This window comes from Narcine bancroftii, chromosome 10, assembly GCF_036971445.1.
Source record: "Narcine bancroftii isolate sNarBan1 chromosome 10, sNarBan1.hap1, whole genome shotgun sequence".
NCBI classification, from domain to species: Eukaryota; Metazoa; Chordata; class Chondrichthyes; order Torpediniformes; family Narcinidae; genus Narcine; species Narcine bancroftii.
The window spans coordinates 99,504,461-99,522,487 of NC_091478.1; the positions used below are offsets into that span (position 1 = coordinate 99,504,461).

Consider the following 18,027-nt stretch of genomic DNA (forward strand, 5'->3'; position numbering starts at 1 on the left):
ATAAGAAAAATAGGAATGCAATACTATATCTATTAGTATCTGAAAAGTGTTATCTTTGTGAGATTTGGGTTTTTTTTTTAGCATGGCTATATATTAATGGAACTTTCAAAGATCATGGCTCCAAGCAGTGTATGGGTTAACGTCAAGTCCGTAGAAGATATAGTTGAATTCAGCTCTTTTAAAGGTGAAGAACCAACATTTGTCCTCAGAGGACTTTGATTTAAAAGCACCTAACTTTTTTTAAAAAATGAGAAAAGCAACAGGTGGTAAATTTCCAGCTCTTTGCCACCCAAGACAGTTATTAGTTAGGCAAGCTGGTAATATAAAGACTTTGAGAAAGGAAAGTCAAAAGGAAAATGAAGCTATTCATCACACGGAGAGCCAGCACATTCCATACCTTTAATCTTCTTCAAGGGCAGATTGGAGAATGAGTTTTCAGGGACTTTGTTAACACCAGCTGCTGTGTGTCATAATCAATGGAAAAAAATGCACTCAAAGGCAATTCCATTTTGCTGGAATGTTTCTTTTTCACTAGAAGTTTTGTTTTTCGTATGTTGTTGATGCTTCAATGGGGCAGGAAATCCAGTTAGATTGGGGTAGGGGAGAGAGAGCAGTAAATGGGGTTGGACAATATCGATTGTGGGGTGAGACCTTGTGATTCCTAGGATTTGTAGAACCATGGAACAAGGAAAGGCAACCGTTTGGGAAGACATATTGAACGAGAAAAGCAAGAGCAAAGCGCAATTAGAAAAAAGGCTAATTTCTTTATTAAGCTTGAGCAATTCAAATTTCGCCTAATTAATTTCTCATATTGAGAAACACTTCAATGACAACAGGAATTGCTGAAAATTCTTCAGAGGAGAGGCAGCAAAAAGTAGAGAGAAATGGAGACTGATTCATCAATCTGAAACATTCACTCTGTTTCTTTGTCCACAGACACTGCTGTTCACCTGAGATTTTCCAGTCTTTTAAGTTTTATCTCAGATTTCCAGCACTCAGTGCTTTTTGGTGTGCTTTGTTTGAGAAATGATTAGTCCTTCCACTAAGGTGCAAACTCATGCAGTGAAGCTCAGTGACATACCATCTATTTTCATCGAAGGATAATGGAACATGTTTCACAAGGAAGTATTGGCCTTCATTCAACACCTGCTGGGATGTCCCCGATTGACATCAGCAGCCCTGGGAGTCCTGCAGAAAAAGGCAAGACGATAGTTATCTCCCATTGCTCATTATAGGAAACTCACATGTGCATCCCACACAGAAAATAGCTCCTCAATTGATTTTACTAAAGGGGAATGATTATGAGAGAAGGAGATGAATGGTTAATTTATTGGTCTAACACTTTATTAATATTGTTGTCTTTTTTAAGTGACTGGAAGGGTGCTCAGAATTTAAAAAAAATACTTCAAATGCTTTTCATAGTTTAAATGATTTTAATTAATTTGAATGAACTTGCACAGGTTTGACAATTGGGTTAACCAAAGGGTTGCCCACTGGTCAATATAGTTTGTGGCAATAGCCTGTTTTGGACCAAGTCCCAGCTTAAGTGAAGGTGCCTGTATCTGGGAAGACTGGACTGCATTGTAGTGGATTGATTTGCCTCAGGCTGCAGGTTTCTAAAACAAGGGGCTGGTCATTAAAAAAAAATAAGCCATTTAAAACTGAGGTGCGTGCAAACTTCTCTTCGAGGGAAATGAATCTCTGGAATGATCTGTCCCCAAGGGAGATCAGATCATTTATGATGAAGAAGGGGAGCTGGCACAGAAGAGGAGTTGAGGCCAGCACAGATCATGTGGCAGATTTGATGGGCCTGGTGGCCGGTTCCTGCTTCAACTCTTTTGTTCTTGTGCACAAGGTAACTGCAGACTCGGTCTATCTCAAAGAAACTGAAGGAATCTATATTTGGATAAACACTGCTGTAGAAGCAGTGCTAATTTTTCAGTCTCTAAATTTACCTCAGAACTTGGGAATGTTTTACTCTCAGTCCTTTATCAAAAATTCAATTAATTCTTCTTTTTACATTTATTTTTCCCTTCCAGTATTTTAAGTCTACCTGTGCCAATTTGAGCCCCAATAATCTTCATTTTATCATAAAATCCAAAGTAGAGATGTTTGTAGATGAATACAAACTATCCAAACCGTTCATCAGAGGAAAAAAATCCTGTGTGCAGTAAAAAGATAATTCAACACCTTCGACATCTCACTGCTCCAGTCCATTGTCGCCAAGGGTTTCAAATCAGCCACCATCATCCCTGTTCCAAAAAGGATGACAGTAACAGGGCTCAATGACTATCGCCATGTGGCACTGACCTCCACCTCGATGAAACACTTTGAGCTGATGGAACACATCAAAGTGCACCTCTGTTGTTTGGGTTTGTGTGGGTCCCACAGGTTAAGAACCAGACCAAAGCAGAGGTACAAAGCACACATTTATTTCAGGGATGCAAACAGGACAACAGGGTCAATATGCTAGGCAAACCTCTACACACATACACACACAATACGCAAGGGGTAAATATGCACTTTGGATAATGAGGGAGGAACCGACAGAGATTGGGGGAAATTACATGCACATACACATTCAACAGTCAAGATTAAGGTGATACTACGTTACCCCACCCCTTGACTGGTACGGACACGGCTCTTGCTATTTGACCTTGGGACTCACCCCAACCCAGTGTGAAAGGTGCTACTTACGTGCCACCAGGAGTCCAAAAAAACAGTATTGGGGGGCCAATCACTCGGGGCAGGCTAAGCCCTGTTGGCTGCTGTGTCCAATAGCTCGAAGCCAAGGGCAGGGGCTCAGCAGGGATCAGCTGAGGTGATTCACCTGGGCCAATTGGGTGAAAGTCATGGCTGAGTCTGGGCAGGCTGCCTGGAACTGCACCACCTGGTAATTTAGGTGGGCCAATCACAAGTGTCACCTTGATGGCTTGGGGTGAATCTTTGACCTTGATTGGCAGGTAGTGTGTCCTCCAAACAGGAGCACAGCAGCGCCACCAGGTGGTGGACACTTCCTGTCCATTACAACCTCCCAGCGACACTGGATTTACCCTCAGAAGAAACTGTTCCACTGATGATGCTGTAGCCTTGTCCATCCATTCCATCCTGACCCAGCTGGAGCATGATGCTTCGCACACCAGGCTGCCGTTCATCCACTTCAGCTTGGCGTTTAACATGCTCATTTCTCAGAGTCTGGTGGAGAAGCTGACCTCACTGGGACTCAACACCATGTTGGGACTCAACTGGATTCTGGACTTGCTAACAGAAATACCATATTCTGTATGGGTCGGTAGCTGAACAACAAGCACTGTCACACTGAGCACTTGCACACCTCAGCACTGTGTGCTCAGCTTGCTTTTGTTCATGCTACTGATCTAGTAATTATTGAGAGCGTCCTGGCCAGCTATATCACAGTGTGGTATGGTTTCTGTAGAGAAGTGGATTGGATGTCAACCCTTAGGTCTATAAGAAGATCACTGGGGTTTCCCTCTGTCTCCCCCCAATCGACATAATGGTTGTCTGAAGAGAGCACTCAGAATAGTTAAGGACACCTACTATCCCGCACATAGCATCTTTCAGCTACTCCTGTCCAGAATGAGATATGAGTACCAGAGCCAGCAATGCCAGGCTGAGAAGCAGCTCCTTCCCACGGGCAGAGAGAACGCTAAATGACTGATGAACTGCTCATACAATCATTCTGAGACTTTACTATTTTTGCAGGAGAATTATTTACGTATATTTGTTCTACATAAATATCAGTTGTCTCTATGTGTTTTATGTCTGGTTGTGTGTCTGCATGTTTTGTACTGAGGACCGGAGAACACTGTTTTGTCAGGTTGTACTTGTTCAATCAGATTATAATAAACTTGAACTTGAGATAGGCCGCAGCCAGGTACTGACTATCTCCAAGAAGATTTACCCTTGACTTTCAGTGAGACTGCCTTCACAAGGTTCTCCACCATCAACAGCCTAGAGTCACCGAGGACCTATAAATTCAACTGAGCCAGCCACATAAACGTTGCAGCTACAAGGACATGGCTGAGGCTGTGCATTCAGTGATGATTGACACACCACGAGCCATCCAAGTTCTTTTCATATCTACAGGTCACATGACGGAACTCTCTTTACTTGACCGTAGGAGGGCAATGCAAACAATGGTCAATGAATTTGATTCCACCCAAGTTACCTCACGCAGTCTCCATCCCCCCATCCAAACTTTTAATTTCTCTCTCATCCTTCACCGGATACCATCCAAAATATGCTACAAATTCTTGCGCAGACCATTCTGGCAGCATCTACCAAATGCACAATCTCAACCACCAAGAACAATAAAATCATCAACTGCATGTGACCACTGCCACCGTTCATTTCCCTCTAAATCACACACTACGCTGAATTAGAAATATATGGCTTGTATTCACCAAGGAGGCTACACTTTTTGAGGAGATTTGGTAGGTCACCAAAAACTCTTTCAAATTTCTACAGGTGTACCGTGGAGAGCATTCTGACTGGTTGGATCACTGCCTGATTCACAGGACAGGGTAAAAAAAAATCCAGAGAGTTTTTAAATCCATCACAGGCATCAGCCTTCACTCCATGGAGGTGTCTTAAGAAAGCAGCCTCTATCCTCAATGACCCTCATCACCAAGTCCAAGGCCTCTTCACACTGCTACTATCAAGAAGGTGGTACAGAAGCCTGAAGATGGGCAGAAAAACAGTTTCTTCCCCTCTGTCATCAGATTTCTGAATCATCTTTTTTTTTTGCACTATTTATTTATTTTGAAATGTAATTTATAGAAATATTTTCACTATATTTCTTCTGCAAAACAACAAATTTTGTGACATGTTCATGAAAATAAATTCTGCTTTGTCGTGTCTACATCTCTGCCCTAGAACATAGTGGCAGTGCCTCCATCAGAAGGACTAGAGAGGCCTAAGAAGGCAGCTCAGCATCATCTTCTCAAGGATATCACTGGAAAATTTTATTTTTCAAAAGTTTTGCTTCCTGCAAAATGAAATTGGGGATTATGATAAAGATCTTCAAGCTCAACACAAAGATAACTTCAGATTTTATGCATCACACAGGAAGTTGGATAAACATTAAATGAACTTTTATCGTATTTAGTATGTTCAATCATATAATAATGCTGACACATTGAGTTACTTCAACTGGCCTAAAAATGTTTACTGCTGATCTTTGTCTGTACTCACTATCATGTCTGTGTCCAACAATAGTCCACCAGCGTTGATGGATTCCAGTTGCCCTGATATCACTTTTCCATGTCTGCAATGTCCTGGTGAAACCTTTCACTATGTTCGTCACTGAGTGCAGGGAAGAAGTCCAAGTGCGAATGCAGAAAATGACATTTCAATTACATGTTGTCCTTCGTGGTTTTGTATGCTTGAAACATGTTAAACATATGACAGAAAATCACTAGAATAGGTTGTATCATATGCATTTGTTCTGGATTAATCTAGCCAGATTATTTAAATTTAATTTATATTTAAATGAAGTCTCAAGTATTTGGATGAATCCAAAGTTGTGCATTGATAAGTCCTTTTTTTTGCTGGAGGGAATAGCAAGGGAAAGGTCTAATTAAATTGGGAGACCTTCGTCCTGGTGACAGTTTAAAATATTTTAATCCAACAGAAAGAATTCTCCAGGTCACAATTTTGGAGATATCTTCAACTACGTCACGTGCTGGACACAACTTTTGGTTCTACACAGCAACCTGCACAAGTTGCCACGATACTTTCTACTGTACTGGCTGTATATGGCAAATGTCATGAAACCTCATTATATTATTCAGTCTTTTCACAAATCTCAAGCGAAGAGAACCTGCCTCAGTGACTGTTAGGAGGACATAAAGTGCAGGTGGCACAAAACTTCCTGCAGCTAAACGAAGGCAAATCTAAGATCATCTTATTTGTGCCCACCCCCCAACTCCACCAAAAGTATCACCAATGCTCTTGGTAACTTATTCACCCTCATCAAACCACATGTCAAATCCCTTGGTGTGAGATTCAATTCCACCTTCAAGTCAACACAATAGTAAAAGCCAGCTTTTGCCAGCTCCACACTATTGCCAAAATCAAATCATTCCTGTCACTGAAAGACCTCGAGAAAGTTATCCATGCCTTCATTTTTTCCCATTTAGACTACTCTAACTTTCTATATATGGAATTTAGTCAGTTGCCATTATCATTATCCATTTGCAACTGGCGCAGAATGCTGCAGCAAGGCTCCTGACAGGAGCCAAGTGAAGGGACCACATCACCCCTATTCTGACCTCACTTTTCTGGCTGCCAGTACAGGTCAGAATAGATTTTAAAGTTCTCTGGTATGTTTACAAAGCTATTAATGGACTAGCCCCCTCTTACATCACTGATTTCCTTACGCCCTCCACCACTTCAAGACTCCTCAGATCGGCCAATTTAGGCTGCTTGGTTGTTCTGTGCTCAAATTTCAAACTCAGGGGAGATGGCAGCCCCCAAACTGTGGAACAACATTCCTCCCTCCATCAAATCAGTCCCTTCCTTTAACTCTTTTAAATCCAGGCTGAAGTTCTTTTACTCGCAAGTGTTTTGTGGTGATTGTTACCATGTTTATGTACAATTCAAAACCTCGGGTACCCATTTAATAGCTGCTTAGGTAATTTACGATCTATACAGCACTTTGGTCAACAGGAATTGTTTTAAATGTGCCATATAAATAAAATAAACTAAACTAATTAATCAATGGCAATTTTTTTCTGTTATTAGAGGTCTAATAACAACACCCCCTCCCACCCTGTTCTCTTTAAAATGCTTTTGCTCTAACTGTCCTCATCCTAGCAAAGAGTATAAGCTCAAAACATTGACCAAAACATTGACGTCTGTGGCTATACTTTGTGAGGTAACTGAGGAGATTTGGAATGCCACCAAAATCTCTCAAAAACTTCTCCAGGTGTACCATGGAGAGCATTCTGGCTGGTTGAAGGTGCCAAATCTCATTACAAGAAAAAACTCCGGAGGGTTGTTAACTCGGCCTGCAACATCACAGGCACGAGACTTCACTCCGTCGAGGACATCTACATGGGACAGTGTCTTAAAGGAGCATTCGCTATCCTCAAAGACCCCACACCACCCAGACCACGCCATCTTCGGTCAGAAAAAAGGTTCAGGAACCTAAAGATGAGCACTCCACGACATAAGGCCGGCTTCTTCCTTGCTGTCATCAGTGAACCAAAGACACTGCCTTACTTTTCGAGTGCTATTTATTTTTTTATTTATAGTAATGTTGCAAGATGGTTATAATATGAATGTTTGCCCTATGACCCTGCCACAAAACATCGAACTTCATGACTTGTATATGACAATAGATTCTAATTCTGATGTTCAGCGTCCTGTGTTCCTCCAGCAGATTGTGTTTGGCTCAAGATTCCAGCATCTGCATCTCAGCATTGAACGCGTATCTCTAGAAAAACTAGTGCGCTTTCATTAATGCACTGCCATGTTAACCTTCATATTTCTGGAAAGAGACTTGAACCTATAATGTTTTCCCCTCAAGGTAACACTGTTACCCTCTTGCCAAAACTATAATCAGCAGATAATTAGCTGGCAGTGTTATTCACTTGCCAAAGGTGTTATCAACAGATAATTAGCTGGCTGCCTTTGTAAAGGAGTTAATTGACACAGAATTAGGATTGAATCTGAATGACCTTCTTTGATCTGACTGGCAAGGCCAGCATTTGCAACCTAAGCAATACACGAACTTGGAGAAACCCAGCAGGTTACACAGCATCCATAGGAAATTCTTCTTTCTTCTTTTCTTTGGCTTGGCTTCGCGGACGAAGATTTATGGAGGGGTTAAAAAGTCCACGTCAGCTGCAGGCTGGATTAAGGATAATGTAAATGCACAAAGCTGGAGAAACTCAGCAGGTCAAACTTTAAATGTACTTATATTTTTTAATGTACTGTATTTTCAATATACTTGAATGTTCTAATTCAAACAATGTACTTTATATAGCAAAGATAAAGATACATAACCAACGATTTGGGCTTGAGACCCAACCAATGTTTCAGGCCTGGGCCGTTCATCAGCCAGGCACCTGAAAAAAAGGAGGGGGAGAGGAGAGGAGGGAGGAAGGGGGAGGGGGAAGAGCACAGGCTAGTAGGTAGAGAGAGGTAATGGATGAATACTTGTGGCACAGTGGAAGAAAGAAATGATTCTGAAGACAGAGGGCTAAGAAGGGTAGCTGTCTGACAGAAGGAAGATAAGGGGGTGGTGGACTGGAGAGAATATTCAAAAGACATTTGAATAGGAAGGGTTTAGGTGGATATGGACCAAATGCGGGCAAGTAGGATTAGCCTAGATTGCCAAGTTGGTTGGCGTGGACAAGTCGGGCCGAAAGGCCTTTTCCCTACTATGTAACTCTAATCACCCTTTGCTTGATCACTGAAACCTTTTCTATTAGAATTTGTTTTTACCTGGGATCATCATTTGCAAAGTATCAAATGGTGAAAGTCTTTATGGTAAAACCCTCTGCCATAAACAAATGAATTTGCAGCACTCCCTTTGAGTTAAGTCATCCAAAGTCAAGATTATTGCCATCTAATTGCTAAAGTACAACCTGGTGAAACTTTTCTCCAGTCCTCAGTACAAAACATGCAGACATACAACAAGACAAGACAAAAAAATACATATACAGGACAAGTATTTCATCTGTACTAATAAATAAATAAATTTTGTTTTGTGATGGTTAGTGTGAGCAGTTCCTTTAGTCGTTCAGCATTCTCACTGACCATGGGAAGAAGCTGTTCCTCAGCCTGGTGGTTCGGGCTCTGATACTTTGGTATCTCTTTCCCAACAGGTGCAGCTGAAAGATGCAGTGTACAGGGTGGAAGGGGTCCTCAATGATCTTGCATGCCCTCATCAGATATATAATTTCAGTGGAGGTGAGGGAGACTCCAGTGAACCTCTTTGCCATTCGTATGCTCCAGTGGATCGACCTCCAATCCATTTCTCTGCAGCAATTATTCCACATGGTGATGCAGCCAGCCAGGACAGTCTTGATAGAGCTCCTATAGAAGGTTGGCATAATTATAGCTGCCTGCTTAATCTTCTGAGGAAGTGCAGTTGCTCTTGTGCCTTCCTGACAAGTGAGGAGATGTTGAGTGTCCATGATAGGTCAGTAGTTAAGTGAACTCCAAGGAACTTGGTGCTCTCCATTCTATCTACTACAGAGTTGCTGTTGTGCAATAAAAGGTGGCCATTCCTGGTTCCCCTGAAGTCCACGATCATCTCCTTCATTTTGTCCAAATTGAGACTCAGGTTGTCACTCACACCATTTCATGAGGTTTTCCACCTCTTCTCTGTAGAGTGACTCATCCTTGTTGGCGATGAGGTCATCTATTGTTGTGTCACCTGCAACTTGATGACACTGGGGGAGCTGGATCTGGCGAAGAAGTTTTGGATTAGTGGCATGAACAGAATCAGGCTGAACACACAGACCTGAGGTGCACCAGTGCTCAGCTTGACGGTACTCGACATTCTGCTACCAACCCGGACAGACTTTGGTCTTTTCGTTAGGAAGTCCAGAATCCAATCACAGAGCAGAATGTTGAGTCCCATCGAAGACAGCTTCTCTACCAACCTCTGGGGAATGATCATAGTAAACCTGGAGCTGGTCAATGAACAGCAGCCTGGCGTAGTGTCATCATTATCCAGGTGGTCAGGATGGAGAGAAGGGACAAGGCTAGAGCAACATCTGTGGAACAATCTCTTCTATAGATGAATTGAAATGGTTCCAGGGTCCCTGGGAGATGTGCTTTGATTCACTCTGTCAAAAGATGTTCAAAGCATTTCATACTTACCTGGCAGGGGAGAATCGGTAGTCAGGATAGCCGATCTTCCAGGATGAAGCTATCCCATTGCACTTTGAGTGTACTGACGCCTGTGACGTCCCCAAATGTGGATACTTGACTGCAAAATTTGTGGTGGCACGGTTGGCGTAGCAGTTAGCGCAATGCCATTACAGAGCCAGCAATCGGGACAGGGGTATGAATCCGACGCTGTCTGTAAGGAATTTGTATGTCTCACCATGTCTGCGTGGGTGTCCCCCGAGGTCTCTGGTTTCCTCCTACGATTTGAAATGTACCAGGGGTTGAAAGTCAGTTGGATATAATTGGGCAGCACGGACTCGTAGGCCAAAATGGCTTGTTACCATGCTGAATCTCTAAATTAAAAAAAAATAAATAATGGTGGAGGTCAGTATCACGAGGTGGTAATCATTGAGGTCTGTTATTGTCACCCACTTGGATACCAGGATGATGGTGGCTGTTTTGAAACCTACAGGAACGATGGACTGCTGCAATGAGATGTGGAAGATGTCCATGAAGATCTCTGTCAATTTCTGTGCAGTCTAGTCTTCCAACTCTCTCTCCCATCCTGGACTGAGCAAGCCTTCCCCTCTCCTGGGATAGCTTCCTCATATCTTTCATAATAAAGTCATAATTCATAATTGCATTCCAAGAAGATAAAATGACTGACACGTTTTAGCGTCACCTCAGGTGAAGAGGTAGCTCAGTGGAATCACAGAGACATTTAAAGCCACATCAAAAAAAAACTTAACACCACATGCTCTTCTGTTGTCAATCAAATCATATTATTATGAAATACCATCAACTGTCAGGGGAGAGTGTTGTTGGTGTTTGGTGTTGTTGGGGAGAATGTTGTTGGTGGACAGTATTTTGGGGAGAATGTGGCTAAGGGGAGATTGTTGTTGACCTTCTGTGTTGTTGGGGGAGTGTGTTGTTGGGGTTCCATGTTGTTGGGTGAGAGTGTGTTGTTGGGGAGAGTGTTGTTGGTGTTTGGTGTTGTTGGGGAGAATGTTGCTGGTGGACAGTATTTTGGGGAGAATGTGGCTAAGGGGAGATTGTTGTTGGGGTTCTGTGTTGTTGGGGGAGTGTGTTGTTGGGTAGAGTGTGGTTGGGCGAGAGTGTGTTGTTGGGGTTCCATGTTGTTGGGTGAGAGTGTGTTGTTGGGGAGAGTGTTGTTGGTGTTTGGTGTTGTTGGGGAGAATGTTGCTGGTGGACAGTATTTTGGGGAGAATGTGGCTAAGGGGAGATTGTTGTTGGCCTTCTGTGTTGTTGGGGGAGTGTGTTGTTGGGGTTCCATGTTGTTGGGTGAGAGTGTGTTGTTGGGGAGAGTGTTGTTGGTGGACAGTATTTTGGGGAGAATGTGGCTAAGGGGAGAGTGTTGTTGGGGTTCTGTGTTGTTGGGGGAGTGTGTGGTTGGGGTTCCATGTTGTTGGGGGAGTGTGTGGTTGGGGTTCCATGTTGTTGGGCGAGAGTGTGTTGTTGGGGAGAATGTTGCTGGTGGACAGTATTTTGGGGTGAATGTGGCTAAGGGGAGATTGTTGTTGCCCTTCCGTGTTGTTGGGGGAGTGTGTTGTTGGGGTTCCATGTTGTTGGGTGAGAGTGTGTTGTTGGGGAGAGTGTTGTTGGTGGACAGTATTTTGGGGAGAATGTGGCTAAGGGGAGAGTGTTGTTGGGGTTCTGTGTTGTTGGGGGAGTGTGTTGTTGGGGTTCCATGTTGTTGGGCGAGAGTGTGTTGTTGGGGAGAATGTTGCTGGTGGACAGTATTTTGGGGAGAATGTGGCTAAGGGGAGATTGTTGTTGGCCTTCTGTGTTGTTGGGGGAGTGTGTTGTTGGGGTTCCATGTTGTTGGGTGAAAGTGTGTTGTTGGGGAGAGTGTTGTTGGTGTTTGGTGTTGTTGGGGAGAATGTTGCTGGTGGACAGTATTTTGGGGAGAATGTGGCTAAGGGTAGATTGTTGTTGGCCTTCTGTGTTGTTGGGGGAGTGTGTTGTTGAGGTTCCATGTTGTTGGGTGAGAGTGTGTTGTTGGGGAGAGTGTTGTTGGTGGACAGTATTTTGGGGAGAATGTGGCTAAGGGGAGAGTGTTGTTGGGGTTCTGTGTTGTTGGGGGAGTGTGTGGTTGGGGTTCCATGTTGTTGTGCGAGAGTGTGTTGTTGGGGCGAATGTTGCTGGTGGACAGTATTTTGGGGAGAATGTGGCTGAGGGGAGAGTGTTGTTGGGGGTATTGTGTTCAGGGAGAATGTTGTTGGGGAGAGGTACTCCATTTCAAAGCACGGTGGAGCAACTTTTAAGACTAAAGTATGTGTAGGTCCCATGGGGTTAAGTGGAGTCAATTTCTTCACTGTGTTTTGCCCTGACCAAAACACCATTAAATCTATTATTAGAAGAGCTTTGTCAGGAGAGGTAAAGGATTATCCTCCACAGAGTTATTGTAGTGACATTATTTTTGGAGGGTGATTTTGGGCTTGTAGGCCCAGTTCAATTTTTGTCTGCTTTGTATAGATTTTTTTTCAATAGGGTATTAATCTTGTGTATAGACTGGTGACAGGACAGCTGATTTCCCTGGCCTGATGTATAGCAAGTAGTCACCAGGTGCCATTGCAGTCTCCTGAACATAAGCATTCCCTGCATCTACCATCATCAGAAACTGACTTTCACATCTGCCTTCTTGCTAAGAATGTTTCAAATGCTTCTTCTTTGCCTCCTGCTACCACAATATGACCTGCTTCTCAGAAATATTTTTTGACTGCTGTACCGTCTTACTCAATGAATATAATCACAGGCACTGACCTCTCGTCCATTGAAGACATGTACTTGTGATACTGTGTGGCGGTCCGCCACGGTGGAAATCGGGCCGGCACTTTGCCCGGTAGTAAACAGCACCATAAACACACTGTAGCACGTCCCTTAACACAGCAAAGTTGAAAGCTGGAACAGTGCAAGACTAGCAGCCCGAAAGTGGCACTGGACAGCGAAGAAAGGTATTCACATTCAAGAATGTTCCCGCCCGCTATTATTATTCATCCGGCTGATGTCAACCAATCAAACAGGCAGCAGGAACTCCAGCCTCAATAAATCTCAGACCTTAACCTTCCACTCTGCGAGTGTGTGTGTTTCTTTGTAGCAGTCGGCGACAACTTTCTCAAGAAGGCAGCCCACATCGTAAAGGATCCCACCATCCTGGACACAACCTCCTTTTACTGCTACCTTCAGGGAGAAGGTGCAGAAGCATGAAGACCGGTACCTCCAGGTTCAAGAAAAGATTTATTTTATCTAATTGCCATCAGGCTCTTGAATGCCCCATTTCTACCTTAACCACAAAACTAATCTGGGACCACCAAAAGATCTGTTCGCACAATGTCAATGGTTTTTCTTGCACTCACTGCAACTGTAAATACTTAATTAGATATCATTTTATATTTACTATCTCTTTTTCTGTTTCATGGTATCTTTTGATAATTTAATGTATTTTCGGCCTTTTTTTTGGCTCTGCCTCCCGCCACCCAACTCTACTCAAAGTTTATGGGCCACATTCCCTGTGAAGCAGTCAAGTTTTCCTCTACTGAACACATAAAAAATATTTATGTTACATAAGGTGAAAAGAAGACAAGGCTTTTACTTAAATGTACTGTGGGGCCCCACTGGGAATTGCTGTACTGGTGTAGTTGGCGTATCTTACGCACCTGATTAGAAGTAGCAGCAAGTAAGAATGTCGGTGCATCTGTCCATTGTACTCGTGTTCAGTAAAGCCCATGGCACCAAATGGGATTGGTAGATGCTGGATGTGTAGTTTTGGGTTGCTTGAGACTTACAAGGACTTACTAATATACCTGCACGAAGAATAAACAGTTTAAAAAACAAAAATACTACTTACACTGAACAAACTTCACTGATTATATAAATCTTAAAGCATATTAGTTTACTTTGAGTCACATTCTTTGAAAATACCTAACCACTGCCACATCTGCAGATTCCTCCCCCTCCACGGACTCACCCAAAAGACAAACAATAACATTATAGATAATTAACCCCCCCCCCCCCCACAAGTTTATAGATAAAGCCTCTGACTGGGGTGAACACTTAATAGGCAAGAATAAGGAGATACTTTAAGAGAGTCACCCCAACGGTGAGTGGCATCAACTAGCTCTTCATCCTGGGTGAAGCCATGGCTGTTTCACACAACTTTATTCAAACAGCTGCTCTGAGCAAAGCATGGCCAAGGTCCTCCGCTGGCTGAATATTTACTCCTGTCTTCACCAAAGGTTTATGTGTTACTTTACAGAACATTTGCTTTTACAATTTTAAACTTATTTTTTACTGATTATTTTATTCTTCTTATTTATTTTCCTCGATTTTTTTGTTAGACGGTTGCTTGATGCTGCGGTTGCTTGAATTCCGGATAACAGGGGTTTTACTGTACATTATATAAAAATAATTCATTATTCATAACGTAAACAGAATCACTAGAAGTGCTAAGATATAGAAAGGAGGCACCTTACTGGTATAGACTCAAGAAACTGCAGATGATGGAACCTGAAGCATGAAACAAGCTACTGGACAAACACAGCAGGTGAAGCAGGCATTAGTGGAAGAGAAAGAACAGTCAAAGTTTCGACAATTGATTTAATGAAATGTATTTTTTAAAATTAACTCAAATAACTTAGACATAAAAAAAATTCCAATCCAAAACATTGACGTTATTTTTCTCACTGATACTGCTTGGTCTGAGTTTCTCCAGCAGATGAGTTTTTAACTGTATGGAACTGGGTGCATCCCAAATTGTCAGTCACCAAGCAGTTCAGCATCTTGGGTCATTGTAGATCATTGGGACACTTTTGGCACTAATCAACCTTCATCTCTAACACCCCCACCCCAAAAAAAATCAGAATGAAGCAAGGCTTCGATGAGTCAACAATCAAAGATCTTAACTTGGCTCTGCTGTCAGAGGAGATAAGATGGAAAGGTGAAGGGAGAGAGTTGCATAACAAGCTGACATCATTTGCCTAACACTGTCGCCAAATAATGTTGGGAATATGGAAGACTGAAAATCCGGAGTCTAGAGCCAAGCACAGTCTGTGGGAGAAAACTCAACAGGGTGAGCAGCATGAGTGGGAGGACAAGAATGGTCAGCATTTTGAGTCTTGTTCTGATGAAGAGTTTTGAGTCAATTAACGTTATCTCTCAATGTAATTCGAAAATTCATCCAAACTTGTGTTTCTCCAACTCTCTCAGCAATTACTGACGGAGCGTTATGTTGGATGGGTCTATAATCTTTAAGATGAGAATTAAATCAAATGATGAAAGTGGGTGCAGCAATAATAAAGAAGACCATTCAATTTCACACCTACATCCCGCCTGATAGTTTCCTTCACTCTTTAAAAGTCAGCAAGTAATTATCCAGGACAAGATCATATTTGTGTTTGAGCAAACCAGCTGTTGAATTCAATTTCAGACAACAAACATAGTTTTTTTTTCCCTGTGAGAACCATAGAGCACTACACAAAACAGACATTCAGCCCATCTATTATTCTACCTCATCTCATTGACCTGCACCCTGCGCCCATACCTCTCCCATGCATGTGCCCCTCCAAATTTTCCTTAAATGTTGAAATAAAGCTCAATCCACACTCTCACCACTTTGCATAAAAAAAGTTTCCCCCGGTGTTTCCCCAAAACACCTCATCTTTCGCCCTTAACCTTCTAGTTCTTGTCTCACCTAATCTCAGTGGGAAAAAGCCTGCTTGCATTTAATCTATCTACACCCTCATAATTTTGTTCTTTCATGTGGATGTCACTAACAGTGATGGCTGTCATTAACCCCTTTCAGCTTTGGCTTCCCACTCTCTCGTTTTTAGTTTCCTATTTTGTCAGGAAGTGGTGAGATTGAGTTCTGCTCCTGATGCGTACAATTGTAAGGTGAAACTCAGTGGTTAACTGAAGGACCAGGGCCTTCTGAGGAGCTGCCTTTCAAAAGTCTTGCTGACTCAATGCCTATCTTGGTCGGCAGGAAGACATGACAAATTCCATTGTAGTAACTGAAATACTATGTATTTGGGGAATTATTTTGTGCCCTACCAGGAACATTTCAAAACAAAGTTTTCTTGTTATCACCTCATCAGTCTTTGTGAAAAGTTTGTTGTGTACATGAAGTAAAACAAGAATATCTGCAGACACCGTGGTTTCTGCTAAGCTGTTCTCCTCTTTTCCCCTCCTTTCCTTCCATTTCCAGTTCTCCTCCTTCCCTTCCCCTCCTTTCACCCAGCCATCCCTCCTCCCCCTGGTCGCTGCTGTCCCCTCCCTCCCTTCCCCACTTACCCCTTCCTGCCTTTACGACCATCCCTCCCCCTTACTATTTTGTTCAGATGCCTGCTGACATTTTTTCCAGACCTTGATGAAGGGCTCAAGCCCGAAATGTCACTCATGTATTTTTACCTTTCCTACATAAAGGACACTGCTTGACCTGCCAAGTTACTCCAGCTTTGTGTTTTTACTTTGTTGTACATATTGAATTCTTCATCTTCTGCAATTCAACAGAAATACCACTCAAAAGGCCATTTATCACTCTGAAATTCTCTTGGGTCTTCTGAAAGGAATGCAAAAGGAGCTATTGAAATGAATGTCTTTCTTCCTTAAGTAATCTTAACATGCTGATCAATATCTCGAATGAAGTGCACTATTCATTTCTGCAATCTTTTCATGACATTTTTTTCTGTCAATATTTCTCTCAGTGCTCACTGTCTTGGTGTGGTTTCCTTTCTTTGAATTGACCCTCCCCAGATCACTATGTATTTGAAACAAATTTGTCTTCCAAGATTCTATTTAAAATCTGTCCCTTTGGTTCATCTTTCAGACAGAGAATATAGAACATTGAACATTACAGTACAGTACAGGCCCTTCGGCCCATGATTTTGTGCTGATAGACAAAAATCTAAGCTTTCCCTTCCTTACACCCAAACCCTTGTATCTTTCTTGCATCCATGTGCTTGTGTAAAAGCAACTGAAATGTCCCTCTTGTATCAGCTGTCACCTCCACCACTGGCAATGCATTCCAGGCACTCATTACTCTCTGTAATAAATGTACCCCCGACATCTCACCTACACTCTCCGCCTCTCACCTTGAACTCAATCCCCCAACTAATGAAGGCCAGCACACCAGAAGCCTTTCTAACCACCCTATCAACCTTGATAGAACTATGAACTTGGACCCCAAGATCCCTCTGTTCTTACACAGTTTAGAATCCTGCAATTAACCATGCATTCTAGTTTAACCTTCCAAAATGCATCACTTCACATTCATCCAGATTGACCTTCATCTGCCAGTTTTCTGCCCAACTCTGCATCCTGTCTACATCCTGTTATAACCTACGACAACCTTCTACACTATTCCCAACACCTCCAATCTTTAGTGGTCAGGCATCGTCAGTAGAGGGAGAAGCTAGTTTTAGTTTGATAACCTTTCAAAATAAGTTGTCTTTTTTAGATTCAAATTAATATGACTGCATTTAGAGAAGCTGTCTTTTAGCTGTACTTCTAACTCAATTCAAATTAATTAATTTGCAGTACCTTGGTTTTGTTAATGATATTTCACATTGTTCCCATTTAGACATGCCATGAACTGAATTTGTAAAATTCTGCATCAGCTATCATTATACATTGTCTTTATTCATCCACTCCCTCGAGGTTGTAGACTGAACCTAAAGCATACAGATCTCCAACAAAGATTCAATGCCTTTAGAGGAGCGAATGTGAGAAAGCTGACAGAATAGCAAATCTTTACTAAACAATATTCTAACCTAGCTCTTCTCCTGTACAAGAGTGTGTTAATAAAACATGTGTTCAAATGCTTATGTCTTTCTCTGATTTCAATTCTGCAAATGCCATTGTTTCTGTCATCCAATAATTCTTACTGTTTGCATATTTTGTGATTATTTATAGACTCAGAAATAATTAAGAAAAATAATTAATGTCACATTTGCAGTTTGTATTCACATAAGAAGTTGAGTGAGGAATATTTTCCTTATGGGCTGTCCCTGGTATAATGAGACACGCAGTATTCTCTGAGTCAAAAGAAGGAGTTGCAATATTGCACAAAATTTGAACTTGACTCTGGAGACACGTGAGTGACCACAGATGATGAAATCTGGAGCAAGAAAGAACCCGTTGGAG

At 42.3% G+C, this 18,027-nt stretch overlaps 1 protein-coding gene and 1 non-coding gene across 2 annotated transcripts; one reads left to right on the plus strand and one right to left on the minus strand.

The window, feature by feature from the left end:
• The first annotated feature begins 9,850 nt into the window (after positions 1-9,850).
• On the plus strand, positions 9,851-10,018 carry LOC138745111 (U1 spliceosomal RNA). Its single transcript, XR_011346039.1, has one exon. It is a non-coding gene; the product is annotated as a U1 spliceosomal RNA (small nuclear RNA).
• A 654-nt stretch (positions 10,019-10,672) lies between these two features.
• Positions 10,673-11,449, minus strand: LOC138743850 (uncharacterized). Its single transcript, XM_069899449.1, has one exon. The coding sequence runs from the start codon at positions 11,447-11,449 to the stop codon at positions 10,673-10,675; it is 777 nt and encodes a 258-aa protein (XP_069755550.1).
• Positions 11,450-18,027: the final 6,578 nt, after the last annotated feature.

Bases quoted from the DNA above. Each gene is read 5' to 3' on its own strand.
- LOC138743850 (XM_069899449.1), bottom strand. From the start codon at position 11,449: ATGGAACCCCAACAACACACTCCCCCAACAACACGGAAGGGCAACAAC.